Source organism: Nannospalax galili, unplaced genomic scaffold (assembly GCF_000622305.1).
Source record: "Nannospalax galili isolate Female #2095 unplaced genomic scaffold, S.galili_v1.0 scaffold1402, whole genome shotgun sequence".
Classification (NCBI taxonomy): domain Eukaryota; kingdom Metazoa; phylum Chordata; class Mammalia; order Rodentia; family Spalacidae; genus Nannospalax; species Nannospalax galili.
Genome location: NW_008348453.1, coordinates 1,531,360 through 1,555,266, shown reverse-complemented (window position 1 = coordinate 1,555,266; position 23,907 = coordinate 1,531,360). Strand labels below are relative to the sequence as shown.

The window sequence follows — 23,907 nt, the reverse complement described above, 5'->3', positions numbered from 1 at the left end:
TGCCGCCCCAGCCCCAGCCTCCGGCGCTCTGGGCCCCGGGGCCGCCCGGCCGGTGAGGGCGGCGATGCGGGCGGATTCCCCCCGGCTGCCCGGCGGCGGCGGCACCTCAGCTCCTAGCAGCGGCGGCGGCCATGTTGGCCCTGATCACGTGATCCGCCGCCGTCGCGCGCTGGGGGTGAAAGTTCACAGGGTGGGGGTGCAGCCTGACAGGGGCCAGGAAACCGCGGCTTAGCAGTCCGGTAGCGACCTGCAGGGGCGCCCCTGGGCCCCTCGCACAGCTCCTCGGGACTCTGACCCAGCCTCGCAGGCTCCGGGTTTTTCCCGCCTCCCCACGCGCCTCTGGCCCTAGCTCGTCCCGGCCTCCTGCTTTCCGCGGGCAGCGGCTCCCAGGGAGAGTTTTGACCAGTAGCCGGCGTAGGAAGTCCCGGTCGTCCTGGGGCTATCTAATACAAGTGCCGTCCTGCCTTCCTCTGGGCCCTAGCCCATCGCAGGATCCTCAACATTTCACTGTCTGCAGGCTATCCCTGGGGCTCCCACGAGCATCACGTGCCGTTTAGGTCCACAGTGACCCCCAAATAGGCGCCTTCCTCTTGGGATCTCAGTTTGCCCTGGACCCCACCCTCTCATTCATCTCTCCTACTAAATCTTCTGGATCCTGGGAAAACTTGTTTTCTTATCTGCACAACCTTCAGTTTTCTTTCCTGTAAGAGTACATCCACCTCGGGGCTGGAGAGATGGCTCAGCGGTTAGAACATTGGCTGTTCTTGCAGAAGACCCGGGTTCGAATCCCAGCAGCCACATGGCAGCTAACAACTGTCCGTAATTCTAGTTTCAGGAGATCTGAAGGCCTCTTCAGTCCTCCGCGGGCATTGAACGACACAGGTACACAGGTGCACTTACATGCATGCAAACAATACATGCATACACATAAAATAAAGATAAAAAAATTTTTTAAAAAGATTATATCCTCCATTCTCATTATAGCTTGTATAAATTTTTAATGGTGGGTTGACCACTCCAGGACTGGGGTCAGTATGAATCATTTGGGTGATCCCAGAACCCAGCATGGCTCTTGCTATAGGGAAGACATCCTTCAGAGTCTCTTCAATAACTACCTTAGTTTTCATAGCTCCTAGTTCATCTTAGCTCTGAAATGCAGCTGTCTCACAGCTCATCTCCTGGTCTTCAGTTTCTCTCCTGGCAACCTGTCCTCCTCACTTAACACATGAGCTTTCTTTGTGCAAAATTAGCATGTTTCCCCTTCTTTAAATCTTTCAAAGGTTTACCATCTAGAAGATCTGCAATCTGATAAACACCTGGCCTGCCCTGCACTGTCCTGTCTGCTTCTCCAGTCTCCAGTACCACACGACCCTCAGCTTTTCAGAGCTACCTATAGCTCTTTTGAACACTCCATGCTTTGCACTCTGGCCCAGATATCCCCGTGCCTTGTAATACCCACTGCTTGGCTGTCTATCCTTCAGGACTCTGGCAAGGCTTCACTTTTTCTACCCCAATACTAGGTTTGTTGTGTCTTTTGACTTTTCCTCAGTTCCTTAGCTTTCTTCTGATAATGCCTATTTTTGCTATTTAAATGTCTGCCTTTTCTTAGAAGGCAGGTCATCTCTGTCTAGTAGTTCCGTGCTAGCACAGATCTAACATGAAGGAGATATCAGCAGGAAAGGACATGAGGGAAGCCCTGAGCCCAGTGAATTGCTGAGGAGTTGCTATAGTTTGAATCTAGAATGTCATCTAAAAAAGCCCATGTGTTAAAGGCTTTGTCTCTGGCATTTTTCTACTGGAAAGTGGTAGGATCTTTAGAAGTAGGGCCCTGTGAGAAGTCTTCAGATTGCTGGGGGTTGACCCTCAGAAGGAATTAGGAGATTCCAGTCTCTTTCTCTTTTTGACTTTTTTCTGGTCATGTGGTGAGCAAGTTTGCTTCTCTGTATGTTCTCACTATGATATACCACCACAGATCCAAAGCAATAAGGTCAACCAATCATAGACTGAACCCATGAGCCAAATAAGCATTTTCCTTTAATATGCTCGTCACTTCAAGAATGGAAATATTGACTAACACAGGATCCTAATCTAGGATTCAGGGTCACATAGATTCTGTTTCAAATTTAACTTGCTTCTCATAATTTAGGTTATTAGAAAAGTCCCTTCCCTTCCCTAGGCTTGTTTCCTGAGTAATAAATTGGAAGCCATGAATCCTAGCTTGTTCAGTTGCCATGATGGTAAAGGGAGGTATGGTTAAAGTGGGTTAGACACTCAGCAGGGGTTAAATCAATAGGAATCCAAGCCAGAACCAGTGCTCTCTGCCTAGTTCAGTGATTTTTTTTTTTTTTCCCCAGTGTTAGGGATTGAACCAAGGTAGGGCTTTGAGTATGCTAAATAAATACCACTGAGCTATACCCCCATCCCTTTTCATTGTTTTAGTTTGAGACATTGGGCTACCTAAATTGCTCAGGCTGACCTCCAATTCAACACATTAGCCCAACAAAGCCTCAGCTTGCAAGTCCTGCTGTCTCAGCTTCCTGAATAGCTGGGATTACAGGGATGTTCTACAATGCCCAGCTTTCAGTGACTAAAAATCAGCAGACTTGTCAGGCAGGGCATAAAGAGCAGGGAATACCCAGCTAGCTCCCAGGTTAGTTTCTGGTTTTGTGTTCTACCAATTTTGCTTTTCAACAGCATATCCAAGGAGTGTTTAACATTAATGCAGGAAGCATTCTCCTTTTCATTAAAGCTGGACTCTAACAGGTCCCTCAATATATCATCTCATATTATTCTACCATGCCGTTTGTACATTGTATTGCCTTTGCCTAAAATATCTTTTCTTTCTTGTTCATCCAGAGAACTCCTATTCCTCTGAAACCCTGCTCAGTCATTACCTCCTCTGTGAGATTTGTGATTTTCCCTTCTAATGTGCACTCTTAGACTCTGACTTAGACCCTTTTCATCGCATTTGAAACACTGGGCCATGATGAAGGCAAGGACACAGGCTGAGCATGAGTGATGCTAGATAAATGTTGAATTAAAAGGAGGATAAGACAAGGTCTTTGCCTTGGAGGAACTCCAAGTCTAGTGAAGAGTCAGGTTCACTGTGATGGATTAAATGTGGCTACAGTTCTTTGCAGCTTCTCTTGAGGACTGTATTTCCTCATCCCCGATTAAGGCTTGGCTCTGCCCAATAGAAAGTGGTAGAAAGGTTGCTGTATAAATTCCAGATTCTAGTCTTAAAAAGCCTTGCAACTTTGGCCTTCACTGTCTTGGTGGGATACTACTCAGAAACTGTTAAGAAAAGCTGAGAGGCAGGTTGGAGATGAAACTCAGCTGCTAGAATGCTTGTCTAGCATGCATGAAGTCCTGGATTCAAGCCTCATCACTGTATAAACTGGGTACGAAGATGCATGTCTGTAATTTCAGCACTCAGGTGGTGGAGATAAGAGGATTAGAAGTTCAAGGCCACCCTGGACTACGTGAGACCCTGTCTAAAGTAGGGGATGGGGGAGAGGCCATGTAATGTGGACAGAATCCAGGACACTCCAACCTCCCAGATATGTGATAAGGCCATTTCGCACTTTGCAGCCCAGCTAGTTCTGAATGAGCTACATAAGTAAGGGAATGTTTTGTCAACCAGGCCTCTATAATCCTGCCACAGAGCTCTTGCACATTCATGTTTATGACTGCATTATTCACAATAACAAAGAAATGGAAGCAGCCTAGATATCCATTAACATGAATGGATAATGAAAATGTGCTATATACATAGTGGAATTGTGTGCGTGTGCACGTGTGTGCATGTGTGTATGTGTTCCCCTGTGCATGTGCCTGTGGAGGCCAAAGGTCAATATGTCTTCTTGCTCTCTACCTTAGTTTTTGAGACAGGATCTCTCACTGAACGTGAAGTTCACCCTTTCCAATGGACTGGCTGACCAGCCAGCCCCTGAGAGCCTCCTGTCTCTGCCCCACAGCTATAGGCACATGCTATCATGCCTGACTTTTTAGATGGGTGCTATGGGTCCAAATTCAGGTCCTCATGCCTATGCAGTAAACTTTGTACTCAGTGAGCCATTTCCCCAGTCCTTCATGTGGAATTTTATTCAGCTGTAAAGAAAAATTAAATCATGAAGTTTGCAGGAAAATGGGTGGATCTGGAAAGTATTATATTAAGTGAAGTAACCCAGACTCAGAAAGACCAAAAACAAAAAACAAAACAACCCCCCCCCAAAAAAAAACCTTCATGTTCTTTCTCATGTGTAGATCCTAGCATATAATGTCTATATGTATATATGAGTATGGGTGTAGGCTATGAAACTAGTCAGGAGACCACAAGAGGGAAAAAAGAGTAGGTATTGAGGAATCTGAGAGGGCAGCAGGACAAATGTGACATAAAAGCAAAAAGGAGGCTATGGGGAGTAGGGTGGAGGCTAGAAGGGGTGTGTGTCAGGAGACTGCGGAGAAGACGGGAGGAAAATCAAAGTTTTGTGTGAAAATGCCATAATGAAACCTAATACTGTATATGATAGTTAAATTTTGTTTTGTTTTGCTTTTTGAGCCACGGTCTCCCTGTTTCTCCAGATAGCCTGGAACTCACTATGTAGAATAGGCTGGCCTGGTGAATGGATAATGAAAATGTGCTATATACATACCTTGCCTATGCCTCCAGAGTTGCTGGGGCTAAAGATGTGCACCACCACGTCTGGCTAGTTAATTTTTTTTTTTTTTTTTTTTGGTCTTTTTGAAACAGGGTTTCCCTGTAGCCCCAGCTGGCCTGGAGCTCACTATGTAGACCAGGCTGGCCTTGAACTCACAGAGATCCGCCTGCCTCTACTTCCCAAGTGCTAGGACTACAGGTATGCGCCACCACACCCAGCTGTTAAATTTCTTTTTTTGGTCTTTTTTGAGACAGGGTCTCCCTGTAGCCCTAGCTGGCCTGGACTCGCTATGGAGACCAGGCTGGCCTTGAACTCACAGAGAGAGATCTGCCTGCCTCTGCCTCCCGAGTGCTGGGATTAAAGGCGTGCGCCTAAGAAGAAAATATTAACTTGTGCTATTGGGATGGTATGTTATTCATTAGTAGATAACAGACACCTAAGCAGGTGATCATGACAGTGGCAAAACCTGGCATACTCAAGGGCCATGAGAAGAGGGAGCTAATCTGGAAAGGCTTCTTGGAAGAGACAGTATTTGAGCAGGATGTTGAGACAAATAGAAATTTGTAGGGCAAAACAGTCCTGTCAAAAGCAGCTTGTGCAAAGAGAGAAGAAAGGGCACATTCAGGGACTGGGTGGCATTGGTTCAGAGCTCAAGCCAGGGCATCTGTGAGAGGGAATATCAAGAATGGAACCTGGAAATACATGTTGAATCTAAATCATAGGCCTCCATGTGGTGAAAGGAGCTTGAACGTCAGCATATAAATTGCTTAATCTGATTTGTCATTTGAGTGTACTTAGAAATTCCAGCGTTCAGGAGGCTGAGGCAAGAGGGTTGCCATGAGGTTGAGACCAGCCTGGGCTACAGTATGAGACCTCATATCAAAAACAACCACACACACACACACACACACACACACACACACAAAGGTGCATACCTAGAGATGGGCACATGCATATAATACTGGCACTTAGGAGGCAGAGGCAGGAGGATCACTGTGAGTTGAGGCCAGGCTGGGCTATATGGTAAGACCCTAGATCAAAAAAGGAAAAGGGAAAATGGGGCCGGGGGGGGCTGGAGAGATGGCTCAGGGGTTAGGAGCACCCGTTGTTCTTGCAGAGGACTGGGGTTCAGTTCCCAGCACCCACATGGCAACAACTGTCATAACTCCAGTTCCAGGGAATCTGATACTCTCTTCTGGCCGTGGGCATTGCACACACGTGGTGTGCTTAAATATATGCAGACAAAACATAAAGAAATTTAAAAAATAATTTTAGAATAGGGTACCCTCTGGGGGCACTTGAATGTGCTCTAGATGTTTCCATACCTCCTGAAGACAGCTGTATATAAATACTGTATGCAAATGTGTAGTGTATTCTTTTAGGCAAGATAATTTCCTCACATTCCACAGAGAATTAAAAAAGGATGTTGTGAGGGTAGGAATGGGGTCAGGGAATTGAGGAAGTTTCTGCTGGTGGTTCCTCTTCTCCCGCCAGCAGGTGGTGAGGTTGCTGTGAGCACAGTATAGAGAATGCGCCTCTGAGGGCAGGCATCTGCGGGTCCTTTGGAGAGGAACTCTGTGAGGCAGAGCCTTGCTTCCCTCTCAGACGAGAATTCCCTAGAGTTAGGTAATTTTTCTACCTCTAGCCCTGTTGTCTAGATTAGTGTTTTAGAAGCTGACTAGGTATCTCTCTCAAAATGGGATTCATAGGAGCATGAATCTCTCCCCAGCTCTAGACCTTTGGGCTATGAAGTTTGAACCCTGTATAAGACGCCATCTATCAGAGGAAGTGCTAGAGGAGGCTGGGGTTCACGCTACTCTTAGACTTTATTTTAATTCTATTTTAATTTTTTGGGTGGTATTGGGGATTGGCCCAGGATCTTGTGCATGCTAGGCAAGTGCTCTGTCAGTGAGCCACATTCCCAGTCTCCGGCCATACTTGGCTCTGTGCACTCCACTCTGCGGGCTGTCAGCTTGGAGGGAAGGGTACCTGAGAGGACCCCTTCCTCTAGTTCTAAAGCTTCATGTGCTCCAGCAGGGACCTTGGCTCTATACCCAGATTATCAGGCCCTGCTGTTCTGCCTTTCCACATCAGATCAGGCTTCTTTTCCCTTTCACACTGGGGCTCCCAGGAAAACCCCGTTGCTACTTAGATAAGTGGTCCTTGGAGCAGGATCTTGTTTTCTTTCATCTGAGGTGGCTTCCAAAGGCAGGGCTCTATTTCCCCTTAGACCAAAGCTTCTAGAGGGCATTCTTTCTCCTCCCTACCTTGTAGAAAACCCCTCTATAGCTAAACTTGTACCCTTTGGTTCCTTTCTGGCTCTGCTCTTTTAGGACACTGCAATTATTCCCTTCCTGTTTGTCTAAGACACTCACTGGCAAGGCCAGCCTCCTTTTCTCCTTGAGCTTGATGGCAAGGTTTGGCTAGACTGAATGCTTATTTGCTCCAGAGATCCTGCTTTTGAGGTCTGAAATCTTCAGTGATTCTTTGTTATTACTTCTAGACCCTTCATAAAATAAAAATCCCATAAGATAGTCTCTGATGGCTAAGCTAAGATGCTTCAAAGGTGCTCAGAGCCAGCAGAGCCCTAAGGACCTCAGTATCTCATGCTAAAATCCATCTGCTTCATAAGACCCATTCCCTGACACTGTGCCTTCTAAGTTTACTTTGGGCACTGGACACAGAGGAAACCAAACCCACCGCTCTGGCCTGTTCAGAAGGGGAGGAGTTAGTGCCACACATGGTCTTGAAGTTCTCACTCAGGTGAGCTTACTTGTCACACCCTCCTCACCTGGTATCTGTCTGAGTGGTGCAGATCGTCAGTGGCGGATGAATGTGGAGATGCGGTTGGAGATTCTCCTTCCCTCTTGATGGAAGCAGACAACAGGAGGGACTAGAAGAAGAAAAAGACATATGGCCCCAGGCCAAATGAGACCTACAGTCAGTACCGGGGATATCCAGTCCTAGGGAGCTTTTAGGAGCGAGACAGACAGTGGGAGGGCATAGGGTCAGAAGACTACCTGAAAATTTGAAGGCATGTGGTCAAGCACAGAGTCTGGTTATAAGAGAAGATGGTTGGTTTTAGGTTTAGGTATAGGCCTTTTGATTATTTTTTCTTGTTATTTGTTTATTTGAGACAATGTCTCACTCTTAGCCCAGGCTGGCCTAGAACTCACTATATAGCCCAGGCTGGCCTTGAACTCCCAGTGATCCTTCTATTGTAGCCTCCTGAGCGTTAATATTACAGACATGTTCCCCTACACCTGGTTAAACCCTTGCTTCTGCTAAGCTCTACCAGATGGGAGGGACTACTGGCCCACTCTCAGTACACTGAACATGCTTTGTTCTCCCTCTGAGAGCAGATACTCTGGGACCCACATGAAGGGTTGGGGGTAAAGTCACATACCTACCACCCTGCCTGCCCCTAATACAGGCTGATGGCAGCCCTGTTATGGAGACAGTAAATTAAATAGTATGTATGAGTTTCCAATGTGCAGCTAGGGATGTATGCTGGGTCCATTTATCCCTGTGCCGTGGCAATGACCCTAGCAAAAACCCCAGCAAACTAATCCCCCAACGTCAATCCCACACGGCCTCTTCTACATACGCCTGCAGTTTAGATTAATAAACTGTCTGCTTTAAATTGTGTGTGAGCACCACAATTCTAAATACCACATGGCATGTTCAACCTAAGAGCCAGCTCTTGCCAAGGCCTGTTCAGCTGCAAATGGGGGGCTCAGAGGCCTGAAAACAATCCATGCTTCCTCCCCCTACCTTCTCCAGCCTGAGCAGCTCTCAGCCTGGAAGCACACAATTCCCTAGGAGTCCTCCCCAGCCTCGAGAACCATGCCAAATCGCCAGTGACAGCCCAAAGAAAGCAATTTGGGAAAGATGGAGCAGCCATTTATCCTTCATCTCTGACTGAGCCTTAGGATGTGACCCGAATGCGGTGGCCATGCTGCACATCCTAAAGCAAGGACTCTGGGAAGGGAAGGGGGTCTGATCCCAGCTGCTGCTGGTATAGCAAGGCACCCTGACACTGGAGGAGGGAGGAAGCTGCAAAGGGCTTGGGGTGGACTGCCTGCAACTGGGAGCATCTTCACCTGCCTAAGCCCAATGGAGGCCTGGTGGGACAGCCCAGAAAGGTGATGTCAGGCAATGTTCTTCTCCAAGCCCCAAGGAAGATGCTGAGGAGGAAGAGCATGTGGGTCCCCCACCATAACAATCTCTCTCTCTCTCTCTCTCTCTCTCTCTCTCTCTGTCTCTGTGTCTGCCTCTCTGTCTCTCTCTCTGTCTCTGTCTGTCTGTCTCTGTCTCCGTCTCTCTGTCTCTCTGTCTCCCCCCACCCTCATTCTAGCTAGGTTAGAAGCCCTGAGAGGCCTCAGCATTACACCTGGGGCAAGCGGAATAAAAAAAGGTCACTGGCGCTTTTTAAACATGGACCAAAAAGCAGTAAAATGTGTTTTGAAAAAAAAAAAAATCCTGGCATTAAATCATGACTTTTTGCCTGGCTCTTCGCCTCATTAAAAGTGGCCTTTTGGAAGGTAAAATTATCATTGTAAGCGATAAGATCTTTAAGAAAATAATTCACGGCTTCTTCACCCTTTAATATGATAGCCGCCACCGGCTAATTTTTTTCTTAATGGCAACGAGGCCATCAATCTTGTCTAAGGCCCCCTCGCCCTCTCCTCCTCCTCCCTCCCTGTCCTCTCAGTCTCTTGCATCAACCTTCTGCTTCCTACCTTTCCCCCACAAGGCCTGCTTCCCTAAAGCTGAGGTCATGAGGTCAAGGCCAAGGAGTAGCTAGAAACGGTCCAGCTTTCGGGTGTATATCTGGAAGTCAGTAAGTGTCCCTTGTCATTGCATATGATGATCAGTATGCCTGTGTCTGTGATTGTGGGAATGTGACCATTTGACTTCCTGGGTATACATTCTGACCTGTGGATGTGTGTACATAGGGAAGTAGGTATGGATTAAGACTGTCAGGGTTTGTCCTTAGAACATAAGCCTCTGGTATCCAATGTCACTGGCTCCGCCAGTCATGCTCAAGTGTTAGATGCCACACTGGTTATAATGACTGAACTGGAAGGTTGGTCATGACCTTCAGCTATCTCATCATTAAATGCTGCAGTCTGGGCCAAACAGGGCCTGCCTGGCTCCCTGCCTCTACCAGTCCACAGGTGCCTGGCTCCCTCCATCTTTTCCCTTTCAGGCCTTGGCCAGGGCCTGTACCAGTAGAGGCCTGCAGGGTGGCTGGGCCAAACTTACACAGATGAGTTTGGCTCACCAGCTCCTTTTCCCAAAATTGCCCTCTGAGAGATCCCCAGTGACTTTCTCTTCACCCGTTTTTCCTTTTTTGGACTGCTGACCACCCAACTACTTTGAAACTGTTTTCCCTTAGGGAACTAGGAGATCATGCTCCCCTGTGACTGTCATAACTCACTGTCCCTCCTCTGTCTTCTTCAGAGCCTCTTTTACTTTATCTCTTTTTAAAAAAGGTTTATGCTGGGCATGGTAGCACTCACCTTTAATCCCAGCACTTGGGAGGCAGAGGCAGGCAGATCTTTGTGAGTTTGAGGCCAGCCTGGTCTACATAGTGAGTTCCAGGACAGCTGGGGCTACAAGGAGATCCTGTCTCAAAAAAAAAAAAAAAAAAAAAAAAAGATTTATGTGTGTGTTTTGCCTACATGTAAGTGCACTACGTGCATGCAGTACCTGTGGAGGCCAGCAGAGGGTGTTGGATCCCCTGGAACTGGAGTTACAGACAGTTGAGAGCTGCCATGTGGGCGCTGGGAACTTAACTGCTGAGCCATCTCCCCGGCCCCTCTTGGACATTATCTGGATTAGGAATGTGTTCCTGAGGGTCTGTTCTTGGCATTTGCTCTCATCTCAGCACACATTCTCCCTCATTGAATTTATCTGTTGCCTAAGCTTTAACACCCACTTCTCACTCCCCAGTGACACACACTAGGGGTGTAGTGTGAGAATTTCAGAGAAAGAGGGCAGCCTTATGCATAGGGATGGGGGCTCAGTGAACGTGAGATAAATTCTCAGTGAGTGAGAATTTAATCTTCCTTTCCAGGTCACCACTCCTTCAAAATCACCACCTTTGGGGAAGCAGTACCATCTGCTCTGTAGCCTTGATGGGGAGTTCTTAGCACAAATTATGTCAGTGAGCTAAGAGTCACAGGTGCCCCCCCCCAGATATTTACCCTTCACCTTTCTCCATCTGATGCATTCAAGTTTCTTTCACAGTTTCTGTTCAGAGGGGCTGACTTCTCAGATAGACCCAGCATCCTCTCTGGTTCCTTGTAATACACACACACACACACACACACACACACAAACACACACACACATAGAGATTGAGTTAGATATAAATAGATGTAGCTGTAGTGCATGTATACACACACAACACATATGCATGTGCACACAGAGAAATACACGCACAAGCATTTACACACAAACACACACACACACACACACACACACACACACACACACACTGATCTGGCTTTTAAGGCTCTGTACCGAATTTTTATATTTCCTTCTTTGAGTCCCCCCAGCTTTAGTGACCCCTCTCCTAGCTAGAAAAAGAGGGGGGGTCAGATAATCTCTCACACAGGTCCCTACCCCATACCCCTGCCACCATACCAAATAGCCCTAGGCATCAAGCTGATGTTCAGATTCTGAAGGCAGTTGGGGATGGGGGGGGTGCCTTTCTCTCAGGAGAAGCCAGATCTAGGTAGGCCTAGGTTAGAGTGGACAAAAGAAAAGCCATCATTGGCCACCTACCTTGGGGGTACCTGGAGCCATGGCATCCTTCAGAAGGGAATTCTTGCTGCCAAGAAAGAAGAGAACAGGGTGACCATTCCATCTGCTGTCTAGATTGTGGAAGCAAGGGTAGATTAGCAAGAAGATCCCAAGAGAGAAGGCGTAACAAGCCCAGCATAGTCCAGCCAGCTCAGCCAAGCTCCACCCAGTGCAGTCAACCCAGTGACCTAGGATCTAGCTCGTCTTCTACCAGGGGCCAAAGACTAGGCTGGCTCCTGGGAGAGGACACAGGCACTAGGCAGGCTATCTGGGGAAAGAGGCTTTACCTGGGATTAGCCCTGAAGATTCTGTCTGTCCTGGAGGGCCCCTTCTCACCACTTCCTGTTCCCAGACTGCTTTTAGTTCCTGTGGGATTGGGGTGATGGGGCTGACATGGCTCTTGTCAATTCTCCTTCCAACATGCTGCAAACTGTGTTAGGCTAGGAATGATCTCCCCCTGATTCAATTTGTCAGCCCCAGGCCCTCCGGCATTGGGCAGCAGGCAGGCAGGAGCTGGGCCCTGAAATATGGTGGGCAGCTCTGAGCAGGCGGGGGCTGGGGTGGGAGGTGATGGATGGGCTGTGGGGGAGGCGAGGACGGTGTTTAATAACAAAATTGGTATGCAAGGCCACATCCCACGCTAAGCATGAGTGATCCAGAGCCACAAAGTATTACAAATCCCCACTAAACAGATGCTGACAATGGAACAAGACGTATCAAATCAGACCTACTTCAGAAACATTAATATCCTTGCTATCCCTCCCTGCCTGCTGCCCCCACTGTGCTTGCCACATCTGTGCTCACACATTTGCGCACGTTTGTGTACACACAACACAAAAGTACATGCACATAGAGGGGGGCTACTGATACATGTATGTACAGAGAGAGTCAACCCATTTTCATAGGCTCCCTGCACAGACATACATACAAGGTACACATGTGGAACATACCTACAGATACAGCCAGAAAGCACAAAAAGACACAAACACATCCATGGCAGAATACATGGGGCCACATATGGACTCATGAATGTGGACATGGGGAACACTTGCCAATATGCTCGGGTACCCATAGGGCCCATCATAGACACACCTGATGTGCAAGCAAAAGCATAGGCAGAGGTGGCCAAAGTAGTGATTTTCAGTGGCAAGAGGGATGTGTGCCCACCCATTTGGCAATGTCTGGACACACATTCACACACACACACACATGCACACACACGTACACACGTGCTTATGTCACATGCTAGGCAAATGCTTTATCACTGAGCTACATTCCAAGCCCCTGGAGATATGTATGATTGATTGCTGATTGTTCAAACTTGGGTGGGGAAAGGGGGCTGCTACTGGCATCTAGTGGGTAGATGGTGTTTAACAATTTATACTATCTCAGACAGCCCCCCTCACAAACAGAATTATCGGACCCAAAAATGTCAATAGTGCTGAGGTTGGGAAGCCCTGGTCTCAAGGCAGACATACAGACTATTATTCCACCAACAGGCACACAGATGCAGGGGGCCACAGGGTCATACTCAGAGACAAGGCCATAGAGACAAATTCATAACAGCTATGCAGACTAGAGGAAGAACTGCTCATACACACAAGTTCACATAAGCACATGCAGAGATATAGACATCTACAGATGCTGACACACACTCAGACATACCCATACCCACAGATGTAGACACTTAGGGGGTCCCCCCACACACAGTGCAGAGGCTACCTAGCCCCACAGCAGGATGAAACCAAGTCTGAGTATCAGCCAGTCTGCTTACATCGAGGGGACATTGAAGAATAGGAAGGACAGCCAGTAAAAGTTCTGTTCAATGACATTTTGTAAGTGATGTCTGGCCCTGATGCAGGCACTGGGCATGCAGAGGAGAAACTGAGCTGCTTGTGAGGAGCAACTGATTTGCTAGTTCCTGACTTTTTCATTCCTTAACTCCTTCATTCATCCGGTGAACAAGTATGAATTGTGGGCACCATTCTGCCCACAAAGTGTGCCATCTTCTGGATACACTGTTCTTACCACCCCTGACCCTGGACTGGGATATTACTGTTATCTATTATGGCTGTATTAGGTGAGATCAGGAAAGGAATGAACTATTACTGTGTACCCACTGTATATGGAAAGGACCGTCTTGTGTATGCAATCTCATTGAATGATCACCAAAACTTTACAAAGTTAACAGGTTAAGTGACACCTCTGTGGTCGCACAGTTCATGGAGGACTTGGAATTTGAGTTTGTATCTAATCAAGTTTTGAGTACTGGTTTTTAGTTGGAATGTAGCTCAGTGATAAAGCATTTGCCTTTCTTCCCAGGTTGCTGTGCAACTTTGGGTAGGGTTCTGCTGATCCTGAGCCCTATCTACTCTGCTTCTGAGTAGAATGAGACCATACAAGGTCAGGATATCCAGCCTCTGGTCTGGCAAGCCCATCCTCTTCATCTTTCCCTAGCAATGTTCTTCCCTGTCCTTACACAGGGCCAGTTCTACCTCACACTCCTACCCTGGCTCTGAGCAATGCTTTTTTCCCTTTCTTCCACCAAACCCTTCACCTCTAAGTTTTCTTGGTCTCCCAGAAACTGAGAGCCTAGTGAGTGGCCTGCCTTGGAGAAGAGAGGTCTGAGCCCTCCCACCCCAGCTGTAGGCAGCCTGGCTCTTGCCCAACCCATCAGCTCTGCCTTCCGTCCCTCCCTGTTTCCACAGCCCGCCCCCAACGATTTCCTCCCTTGCTCAGTCACTCGATGCCTAGTGATCCATGGGTTTTAAATTATAACTGGGACCCAGGAAACGCGTTCCTAAGTACAATATTCATGGGCTGGGCTGACACTTTTAATTAAGGTGATTTACACTGAATTATCCTTGGAAATAAAGAAATGGTGCACTGCCCGGGAATAAACCATCATCACCAGCCGCCTTTGTAAGTTACACTTCGTTTTAATCTATTTGGGGAATTGTTTATCTAGTTCATTACCCAACCAAACACCGAGGCCGGCCTTAAATAAGGCTTAAGTGGGGGGTGGGGGTATTGCCATCTCCATTCCCTGCCTCTCCTCCAGAGCCACTCAGTTTCCCTTTGGCTTTTTTCAGTCCTTTTAAAGGACACCCTCATTCTCAAAGCAGGCTGGTTTCCCAGCCTGGAGGCCAACTCTCACAGTGGCTCTGGAAGTCCCTAGAGGAGATCGCTGAGCTCAGGCCCCACCAAGCTAAGCCCCACTTTCAGCTCTGTGCACTGTCCATGTCCAAGGCTGTTGCTTCTCTCTGCTGGAAGCTCTATTATAGGGGCCATAGAGAGGCAGTCTCGGAGCCACCTGCCCCACCATCTTCAGCCCCTATGCATGTCCATGTCAGTCTCTCTGTACACATTAAGCTCCTGACCCATCACCATCTGAGTTGTGTCTTGGGCTTAGCTTGCCCAGAGCCCTAACCTGTCGTCTTCCCTCCCTGCCTGTGGACACTACCGCATTCCCAACCATGTCAGAAAGTTTCCCTAAGTACCCCAGCTAAGCCTTCTGGCTTTTTCTTCTGCCATCTTCTTAATTCCCTCTTCTATCCCCACTGCCTGCTGTTGTCCTAGGGCAGTCTTACCACTGTCCCTGGGCCCTGCCCAACCTTGTTTGCCTCCCTGCTTCTGCCCCAAGCCAACCCTCCACACTGGCCATTCTACAGCTCATCTCACAGAATGTTCTCATTCCTTGTGTGCAGGTCGGACACCGTCATGGGGGAGACCCTTGACTTGATGTTGCCCTCTGTTCTAAGCCAAGTCCTTGGGTCTGAGGGAGCCCCTGTGCAGGACTGAGGTGGAGAAAGATGGGATGGGGTGAGATGAGGGAGGGATGTGGATGGACATGGCTTTGAAAAACCTTAAGTGTTGAGGCAGTGAACTTTGACTGCTCTTTCTGTGGGGGACTTGGTTGTCCCTGGTACCTGGGAATGCTCATCTCTGGGAAGGTGGTCCTTTGAGGGGGTGTGGAAATGGGGGTGCATACACATGTGTGTGTCAAGTCTGTGTCTATGAAAACTAGCCCCCTTTACTTAGGAGCTGGAGGGTCCTTGCCTCTTTTGTGAGCCTTTGGGTGTGTATAAATAGCATGGAACCTGCTCTGGGTTGTTGGGAAGATAGATGGAGGCAGAAGAGGTTCACTGGGAAAGTTCCCCAAGAACTACTTGGGAGGCTGGCTTGGCAGCAGCACCCATTGGCTCAAGGTGAGCTAGGCTGAGGAAGGGATGTGGAGGTCAAAATAGGCAAAGGGAGGGTAATTAAGACAGAAAAGGAGACAGCTGGAGAGAAGAGGAGTGGGGCCAATAGGGGAACAGAGAGAGGAGCAGGTAGGAGGGAATAAGGGCCAGAAGGGAGGGATAGGACTGGAAAGTTGGGGAGGAGGACTTGGCCACAGGTCATGAATAGGGGAGACCTTCATTTGGGCTCCTACCCCCTTCGGGACTAAAGTTTCCACATCTGTAAAATGGTCCATCTAAAGGCCCGGTGTTCAGGATGATGATGGTGGGGAGAAGGGAAGTGGGGTGGATCTCAGGAGCCAGAAGCTTTATCTTTCCCCAACCTCCTCTGCCCTCCTCCAGCAATCCCGAGGAGCAGGCAGGGGGCGGGACAAGGGCGGCCTAGGCTGGGGCCCCACACGTGACTGCCCGTCAGCCCGGAGGGAGCTGACACGCTCCTTGGGAATTTATCATGCACTCAATTACAATGTTAATTGGCAAGTTCCTGAAATCAATTAATTCGCAAATTTTTTCCAATTAAAAATCCAGATAAATCACGAGGGCTGCCCGGGCTGCGGTGGGGCGAGTCCAGCCGGCAGTCCGGTGGGCGTAGCGGCCGCAGGGAGGGGAGTGCGGCAGGGAGGGGGCGGCGGGCGCCGCTGCCCTTGAACGCCTTTGCCGGGCCGGTCGGACTGTCAGCGCGCCGGGCGCGGCGGGGCCGAGACAGATAAAACCATCGACCCGTCGCCGCCAGCGCTTCGGCTTTATCGATCCGACAGGAATTTCACTTGCTGTGCAGATCCCGCTGTCCGGCTGTCAGACACGCGGTGGGGAGGGGGCGTGCCAGGGGCGCAGGGCGTGCACGTGCGGAGGGCGGCGTGGGCACTGGGGGTGCAGGGCCGCGACGTGAGCCGGCCGCCGCGAGGCGCGGGGAATAGTTGCGCGGCGCGTGGAGGAAGGCGGGTTCCAAGCCATGTGGGTCAACGTGAGGGGTATGTGCGGGGTCACAGGTGGGAGTGGACTGAGAAAGGAAAAGGGATGCCCTGGGCGGTGCAGGTTTGGGGTCCCCGCTGAGGAGGAAAAAGAGCTTCCTGCTCTCCAGGCCCTTAGGGGACACGCTGCGCTTACACAGCTCTGCAGGTCCCAGGTTTCTGCCAATTTTCTGTTCCAGGGAGGAGCCCTCCACTAGAAGCAAATTGCCCAGAACTCATGGACAGCCTGCTGGGTGTTTCACTTTCTGTTCCTGGCAGGTCTGTCTCAGGAGCGTGAGTGACAGCCTAGGGGGCAAAGAGGGGCACTAATGTGGGATGACTTGAGATCGAATCTTATCTTTACCACTGACTAGGTGTGCAACCTTAGGGAAGTCACTTAACCCTTCTGCACCTCAGTTTCCCCACCTGTAAAAATAGAAGTCATAATTATAGTCATGCACATCAGTAACAATGTTTTGGTTAGCAACAGACTAGTATCTAATAGTGGTCCCATGAAGTTACATTGCCTAGTGTGAACTGTACATTCACCTGACAAAATTGTCTAAGGATGCATTTCCAAAACATCCCCATCATTAAGCAATGCATGGCTGTATCACCTACCTCAGAGTGAAGAATAAATAAATGCAACATAAAGTGGCAGAGAGTGTTTCACAAGGCTTTCGATAACATGGTATCGTCTTTGTGGGGCTTTTAAAGTATGCCTCTGGATTCTTTTGGCTCTGCCTTCTTTAAGAGTGAGAGCTTTTAGAGCTTAATTCTCCTCCCTTGAGTATAGGTTGAGTTTGGTGACTTCCTCTTTCCCTCCCCCTCTCTCTCTTCTCTTCTCTCCCTCATTTCCTCTGTCCCTCTAACCCTTTCTTTGCATTGAGATAGGGTCTCACTTATGCAGCCCAGGCTGGCCTCCTGCCTCAGTCTCTGGAGTGCTGGGATTATAGGTATGTGCCACCACACCCACCCAGTTTTTTACCTCAGAGTAAAAAAGGATCGAGTGGAAGTGATTGGATGTGACCTTAGGGAAAGGGATTGTGACTTTCTCTTGGTCTCTTTCTTGGGTCATATGCTTGTGGGCAGTCAGCTACAGTGTTGAAACTCCAGCAGCCCTTGGAGAGACTCACATGTTGAGGAACTGAGGTTTCTTGCTAACAGTATACAAGTGAGCCATCTTGGAAACAGATCCTGCAGTCCCACTTAGACCTTTGGATGAGGTAGCCTTGAATGACATCTTCACTTTAGCCTCATGAGAGAATCTGAACCAATGGCCACAGGTAAAAACAGCCACTCAGCCATGTTGTTCTGGAGCTGGTAATGCACAGAAATGGAGATAATGTGTGAGTGTGTGTGAGAGTGTATGTGTGCGTGTGTGTGTGTGTGTGTGTGTGTGTGTGTGTGTGTAGGTGTGTAGGTAAGAGGACCACTTTGTGGAGTTGGTTCTTTCCACTTTCACATGGGTTCCAGGAATCAAACTCAAGTTGTCAAGTTTGTGCAGCAGGAGTCTACCTACTGAGCCATTTCACAGGCCCTGACAAATGTGTTAAGCCACTACTATGCTTTGGTGTAATGTGCAACACAGTCAAGAGATGACTAGTACATCTTCCTTCAAAACCCCTCCCTTAGGCTGAGTGTAGTGGCTCACGTCTTTAATCCTAGCTCCTGGGAGGCAGAGGCAGGCATATCTTTGTGACATCAAGGCCGCTTGGTCTACATAGTGAGTTCCAGGCTACAGGGAGACTGTCTCAAAAACCCAAAACTCGCTCCCTTAGGAAGCGTTCTTTGCTCTGTATTGGGTTTGGTGCTTCACAGAGCTCAGGCTCCTTCCATTGTAGCAGCTTCTATCCCTCAGGGCTAGTGTTTCCTGCCCCACAATACTTTCACACTATGAGTTTCTTGGGACATGGGCCATTTCAGACCACCTGCACCCGGCATCATTCTGATGATTGAACTGAACAAGGGGTGGGACTGGAGTAGCAGTTCACTCAGCAGTTCACTCAGTTGCAGACTGAAGGATGGTTGAAGCCATATCTCCATCCCATGTGCTCTGCTATAATATAATCTTGCCACTTCTCCCATCAAAAAGGGGGTGCATGCCGGGTGTGGTGGCACACACCTGTAGTCCCAGCACTTGGGAGGCAGGGACAGGCGGATCTCTGTGAATTCAAAGCCAGCCTGGTCTACATAGTGAGTTCCAGGCCAGCTGGGGCTATAGAGAGACCCTGTTTCAAAAAGACAAAAAAAGGGGGTGCATGTCCCCATTTCCCCTCACCTTGACTCTGAATGGGTTAGCACTGCTTTGATTGATAGAGTACAGTGGAAGTGACATTAAATGACTACTGAAGTAAGGTTGAAAAGGTGAAGCAGGCTGGGCTGTAGCTCAGTGGTAGAGAAAAAGTCTGGGTTTGGACCAGCAATATCCTCCCCCTCAACATTCTGTCTTGTTGCCTAGAACATTCTCTCTCTCTCTCTCTCTCTCTCTCTCTCTCTCTTTCTTTCTTTCTCTTTCTTTCCTTTTCTTTCATTTTTATTTTTATTTTATGTGTATGAGTGTATTGCCTGCATGTATGTGAGTGCACCATGTCATGTAATGCTGCAGAGGTCAGAAGAGAGCTTCAGATTCCCGTGGAACTGGAGTTAAGGACAGTTTGTAGCCTCCATGTGGGGGCTGGGAACTGAACCTGATAAGAGCAGTCAGTGCTCTTAACCGCTGAGCCATCTCTCCAGCCCCGAACATTTTCTTTATTTAAAAAAAATTTGGCTCAGTGGATAAGAACACTGGCTGTTCTTACAGAAGACCCGGTTCAAATCCCAGCACCCACATGGCAGCTAACAACTGTCTGTAACTCCAGTCCCAGGGATCCAACAGACTTTTCTGTCCTCTGAGGTCATTGCATGACATGGGTGCACTCATCTACATGCAGGCAATACATACATACACATAAAATAAAAATAAATAAAATATTTTTTAGAAAAAATAAACAAATATTTTAAATTATGTATATATGTGTGTGTGGGGGGATATGTGCATATGAATGCAAGTGCCCTCAGAGACCAGAGGCATCAGATCCTCCTGGAATTGGAGTTATAGGCTTTGTGAGCCACCTGATGTCATTACTAGGAACTGGACTCCCATCCTCTACAATAGCAATACATGCTCTTAATCACTGAACCATCTCTCCAGCTCCTAGAACATTTTCTTTTGGAGCCCTAGGCTGCCATATAAGAAGTCAAACTACCCCAAGGCTACCAAGCCATAAAGAAGCCCAGGACACACGGAGAAGCCACACGGTGATGCTCTAGACCCAGTCCCATCTGAAGTTTTAGCTGACAGCCAGCATCAACCACCAGACATGTGAGAGAACCTTGAGATGGACCCAGGTCCCTCCTGCATCTTTCCAGCTGAGCCTCAGACTTCTGGAGCAGACACAGCTGACCCCTCTGTGCCCTGCCCGAATTCCTGACCCCAAAGATTGTGTGAGCCTAATAGAACAGTTGCTGTACACTGTTCAGATTAGAGGTAATTAGTTACTCCTCTCTGCTCCCCTAGATAACCTGGCTCCTCCCCAAAGCCCTTGAGAAGGTTCAGCCCAGTCCTTTAGGCAGGGAGGGTGGCTGCATGGCTCCAGTGAGCTGGGGTGGGAACACACCTGAGCATAGTCTCAAGATTACCACCTCTCAGTCATTGAGATTCATGGAGAAGGTGCTGCTTTCTCCCCTGAATGACAGGGTCAAGCTGGACTTCTGATGGGGCTGCAGGGCCCTGCACCTGCTTTTGTCCCCCATGGCCCCACATGGTAGTTCTGGGCTTGTAGCAATGGCTTCTTCTCTGTCTAACTTCCCTTAGGCTCTTCTGAGTCTGGAGTCTGAGGACTCACTCTCCTCCCATCCCCCTCCCATCCCCCAAAATAAAGCAAGAAAAGAAAGGCAGCAATGAAAACACAGCAGTGGAGAACGGCTTCTCCCTAGAGGCTGGTGACTAGGAGACAGAGTGGAATCCCAGCTGTGGCTTGAGGTCGGACTCCCTGTAGGTGGCTTACCTGGCAGGCAGTTGGGCCAGCTGCTCCAGTTCTTGCTCCATATGTTCCTGCAACTCGCTGGGCCTCAGCAGGACTTGACAGATGGGGCAGATTGGGGCCTGGCTATCAAACAACGCTACTGCTTTCTTCTTACCTGGCCAGGGAAGGAGAACAGACACACATGAACAGGGCTAGTCTCTGGAGGGAAATCCCATGTTCCAGACCTTGGACCCAAGCCTCTAGAGATTCTAGGACTTAGAAGAGGGGTGAGTCTTTGCCTTCAGACTCTACAAGCATCACTTTTTCTGTAGCTCCAGGGGCTGAGGACATAAATGGTGCCTTCTCAACCAACTGCCCCTCTCAGAAATCTGTTGGGACACAATGCTCTGTGTAATCAAACCTTGATCATTCCATTTCACATGTGTTTGATCACACCATCCCCCAGAATTGAGTGCCCCTTGTCTCTCTGCCTTCCTTGCTGCTTTCCTACTCCCCAGATCTAGAGAAGGAAGAAAAGAGGGGAAAGAGGGATTCATTCCTACAGTCATTCAACAAACATTCCCTCATTTACTCTGACCCAGGCCCAGTGCAACACAATGGGCTCCTGGAATGGAATCAGTTCATTCTCTCTTCTCGCTTTTCCCCAAGGTTCTGTCTTCATCCTCTGCTCTCTTCATTCTGTGCGCTGGATGATCTTGTCCATTCGATAACCATAACTCCTACCTCATCCTGTTGACTGCATTCTCTGTGTCTCTATCCTGCATTCCTCTATGCTCCTATTATCCAAATGTCTAATGGACATCAATACCTGAATGGCTTAAGAATCTGAAACTTAATGATTCAAATTTAAGGTCTTCTACTTCACCCCTTCAAATGTACTCTCCTTTCAGCAAGCCCATCTTTAATAGGACACCTTCATTCACCTAGTAACCATGCCAGTCACCTTAGCCTTACTGTATGCCTCTTCCCTCGCCCTGCCAGCTCTCCCACATGCATTTAACTGCCATGTTTTGTCCATTCTGCTTCTTCTATACTTGTTTATTTTAAAATATTTGTCTATTTATGTGTGTGTATGTGTGTGTGTATGTGTGTGTGTGTGTGTGCATGTGGAAGTCAGAGGACAGTTGTGGGGAGTTGGTTCTTCCTTTTGCTTTGCTGAGGCAGGGTCTCTCCTTTTTTCTGCTGCTGTGCTATTTTTCCAGGCTAGCTTTGGCTTCTAAGTTTCTGGGTGATTCTCTAGTCTCTGCCTCCCATCTTGCTGTAAGAGTGCTGGGATTATAGATGCAAGCTACTGCATCTGACTTTTTACGTGTTCTAGGGGTTGAACTCAGGTTGTCAGGCTTGCACAGCAAGTACTTTTACTTGCTGAGCCATCTCCCTGGCCCTTCTATATTCTTGAACTTCATATTCTTTCCATTTGGTTCTCACTGCTTCTGTTGGATAACCTCATAGGTCTTTTGTCAGTCTCAATGACTTTAAGTGTTTGCTTTCCAAAATGCCCTTCAAGCTGGGTGTGATGGTCTATCCCTGGAATCTCAGCCCTGGGGAGGTGGAGGTAGGGGAATTGCTGTGTGTTCAAGGCCAGCCTGTTCTATATACTAAGTGCCAGGTCAGCCTGGGCTGCAGAATGAAACCCTGTCTCAAAAAACTAATGAACCAACCAACCAGCAACCAACAGATCCTCAATACATGAACAGGTTGAGGGCACACTGGGAGCCTGAACTCTACTTCCAGTCTGTCACTAATTGTAACAAGAGAAACCATTCTAGGAAGGATCCCACAGGTTGCCTTGTTCATCCCCCAGAAACATTTCTAGCTATCCATGAGGCATTGACTGTAGGAAAGACTTTTTTTTTTTTTTTTTTTTTTTTTTTGGTATGGTACTGGGAACTGGACCCAGGGCTTTGCATATACTAGGCAAGTGCTCTCTACCAGTAAACTACAGCCCCATCCCCCTACAGGACTGCAGGAAAGACTTCTTTAGCTTGAGTCTATATGTTCTTCCTTGTTTCTTGTTCCCTCTGGTACCTGGAGAAGATCACAACCAGCTTCCAGAGAGATAAAGACCATGCCAAGTGATGACGAAGGTAGATAGGTGATATTGCCAGACTAAGTATAGGATGACAGTGAAATGATATTTCAGATATACAATGGATACTTTAAAAAGTACAATTATGTCACAAATATTGCAAGGGACATATTGATACTAGAAATCGTTTATTTTTTTCTCTAAAATCAAGTTGACCCTATGCCTAAGGGAACTGCCAGATCAGGGTGAACATGAGAGGCCACCTCCCTTTGACTCAGACTGAGGAGGATTACGGCTCCCTGTATGTGCAGATTGAGTCATCTGAAGGCTTGAAGGACAGAGCAATTCATTATGTGTGTGTTTTGGGGACTGGGAAAAAGAGAAGCCTTAATCAAAGATGTGTACTTGAAGCTGCATCACCTGCACAGAGCTGCGCTATCAGCTGTGCCAGCTAATGGGTACCATGGGAGGGGCAAGGAAATCCACAGGGAAGGAGATGCCCAATGGGAAGCAGGAAGGATGAGCAAGAGAGTCAAGGCCCTTATATCACGGATGTAGGATGTGGGGTGTAAAAGGGGAAATGGTGAAAGAAGATGTTAGAGAAGGGACAGTCCAGGACATGTGGGGTAGAAACATCAGGAGTTCAGCCCCCTTGGGCCTGGGCCACCAGGTCTGGTTCTTCTGGGTTCTTGGAGCTCAGCTCCTGCCTCACACCTGGGGGCCAGACATCACTGTTCTCACTATCTGTTCTCATTCCATCGCCTTACTGCTATGTGGTTTTTTGAACTTAACCTCGGTTTCCTTATTGGGGCAATGAAACCTTTTCTTGGCACCCAGCTTGGGAAGAATGCTGAAGGGATGAGCAGGTGCCCTCTGCAGCCTATGTTCTCCATCCCACCCTTATGTTCTCAAGGGTTAGAGTGGCAGGTGTCAGCACAGCCATATACCCCTTGCTTCCCCTCCCCCGCTGTGTTCCCTATAATTTTATATTGAGACCTGTGGTCATGACGTGGATTTTACTGCACTAACGACATGGCCTGCCCAGGTTTAATGACAAAATCCATACTCTGGCCCTGGGCCTGCTCCTCGTTTGCATAATTCCCAGAATACAACTCCCTGAAGCTTTTGACCTGGGCCATTACAGTGGCCATAAAATGGGCCATAAAACCGCTGGGGATAGCCAAG

The 23,907-nt window shown here is 48.3% G+C and overlaps 1 protein-coding gene across 2 annotated transcripts in view; it reads right to left on the bottom strand.

The window, feature by feature from the left end:
• The window catches only part of Rnf220 (ring finger protein 220), a 255,652-nt gene that overhangs the window by 19,373 nt on the left and 212,372 nt on the right, over positions 1 to 23,907 (bottom strand). For both annotated transcript variants that reach the window (XM_008845413.2, XM_008845412.2), the window contains exons 3-5: positions 20,715 to 20,847; positions 11,457 to 11,502; positions 7,453 to 7,554 (exon numbers count right to left, since the gene is read on the bottom strand). In XM_008845413.2, the coding sequence (XP_008843635.1) occupies positions 7,453 to 7,554; positions 11,457 to 11,502; positions 20,715 to 20,847 (281 nt within the window). The remainder of the gene's footprint in view (positions 1 to 7,452; positions 7,555 to 11,456; positions 11,503 to 20,714; positions 20,848 to 23,907) is intronic.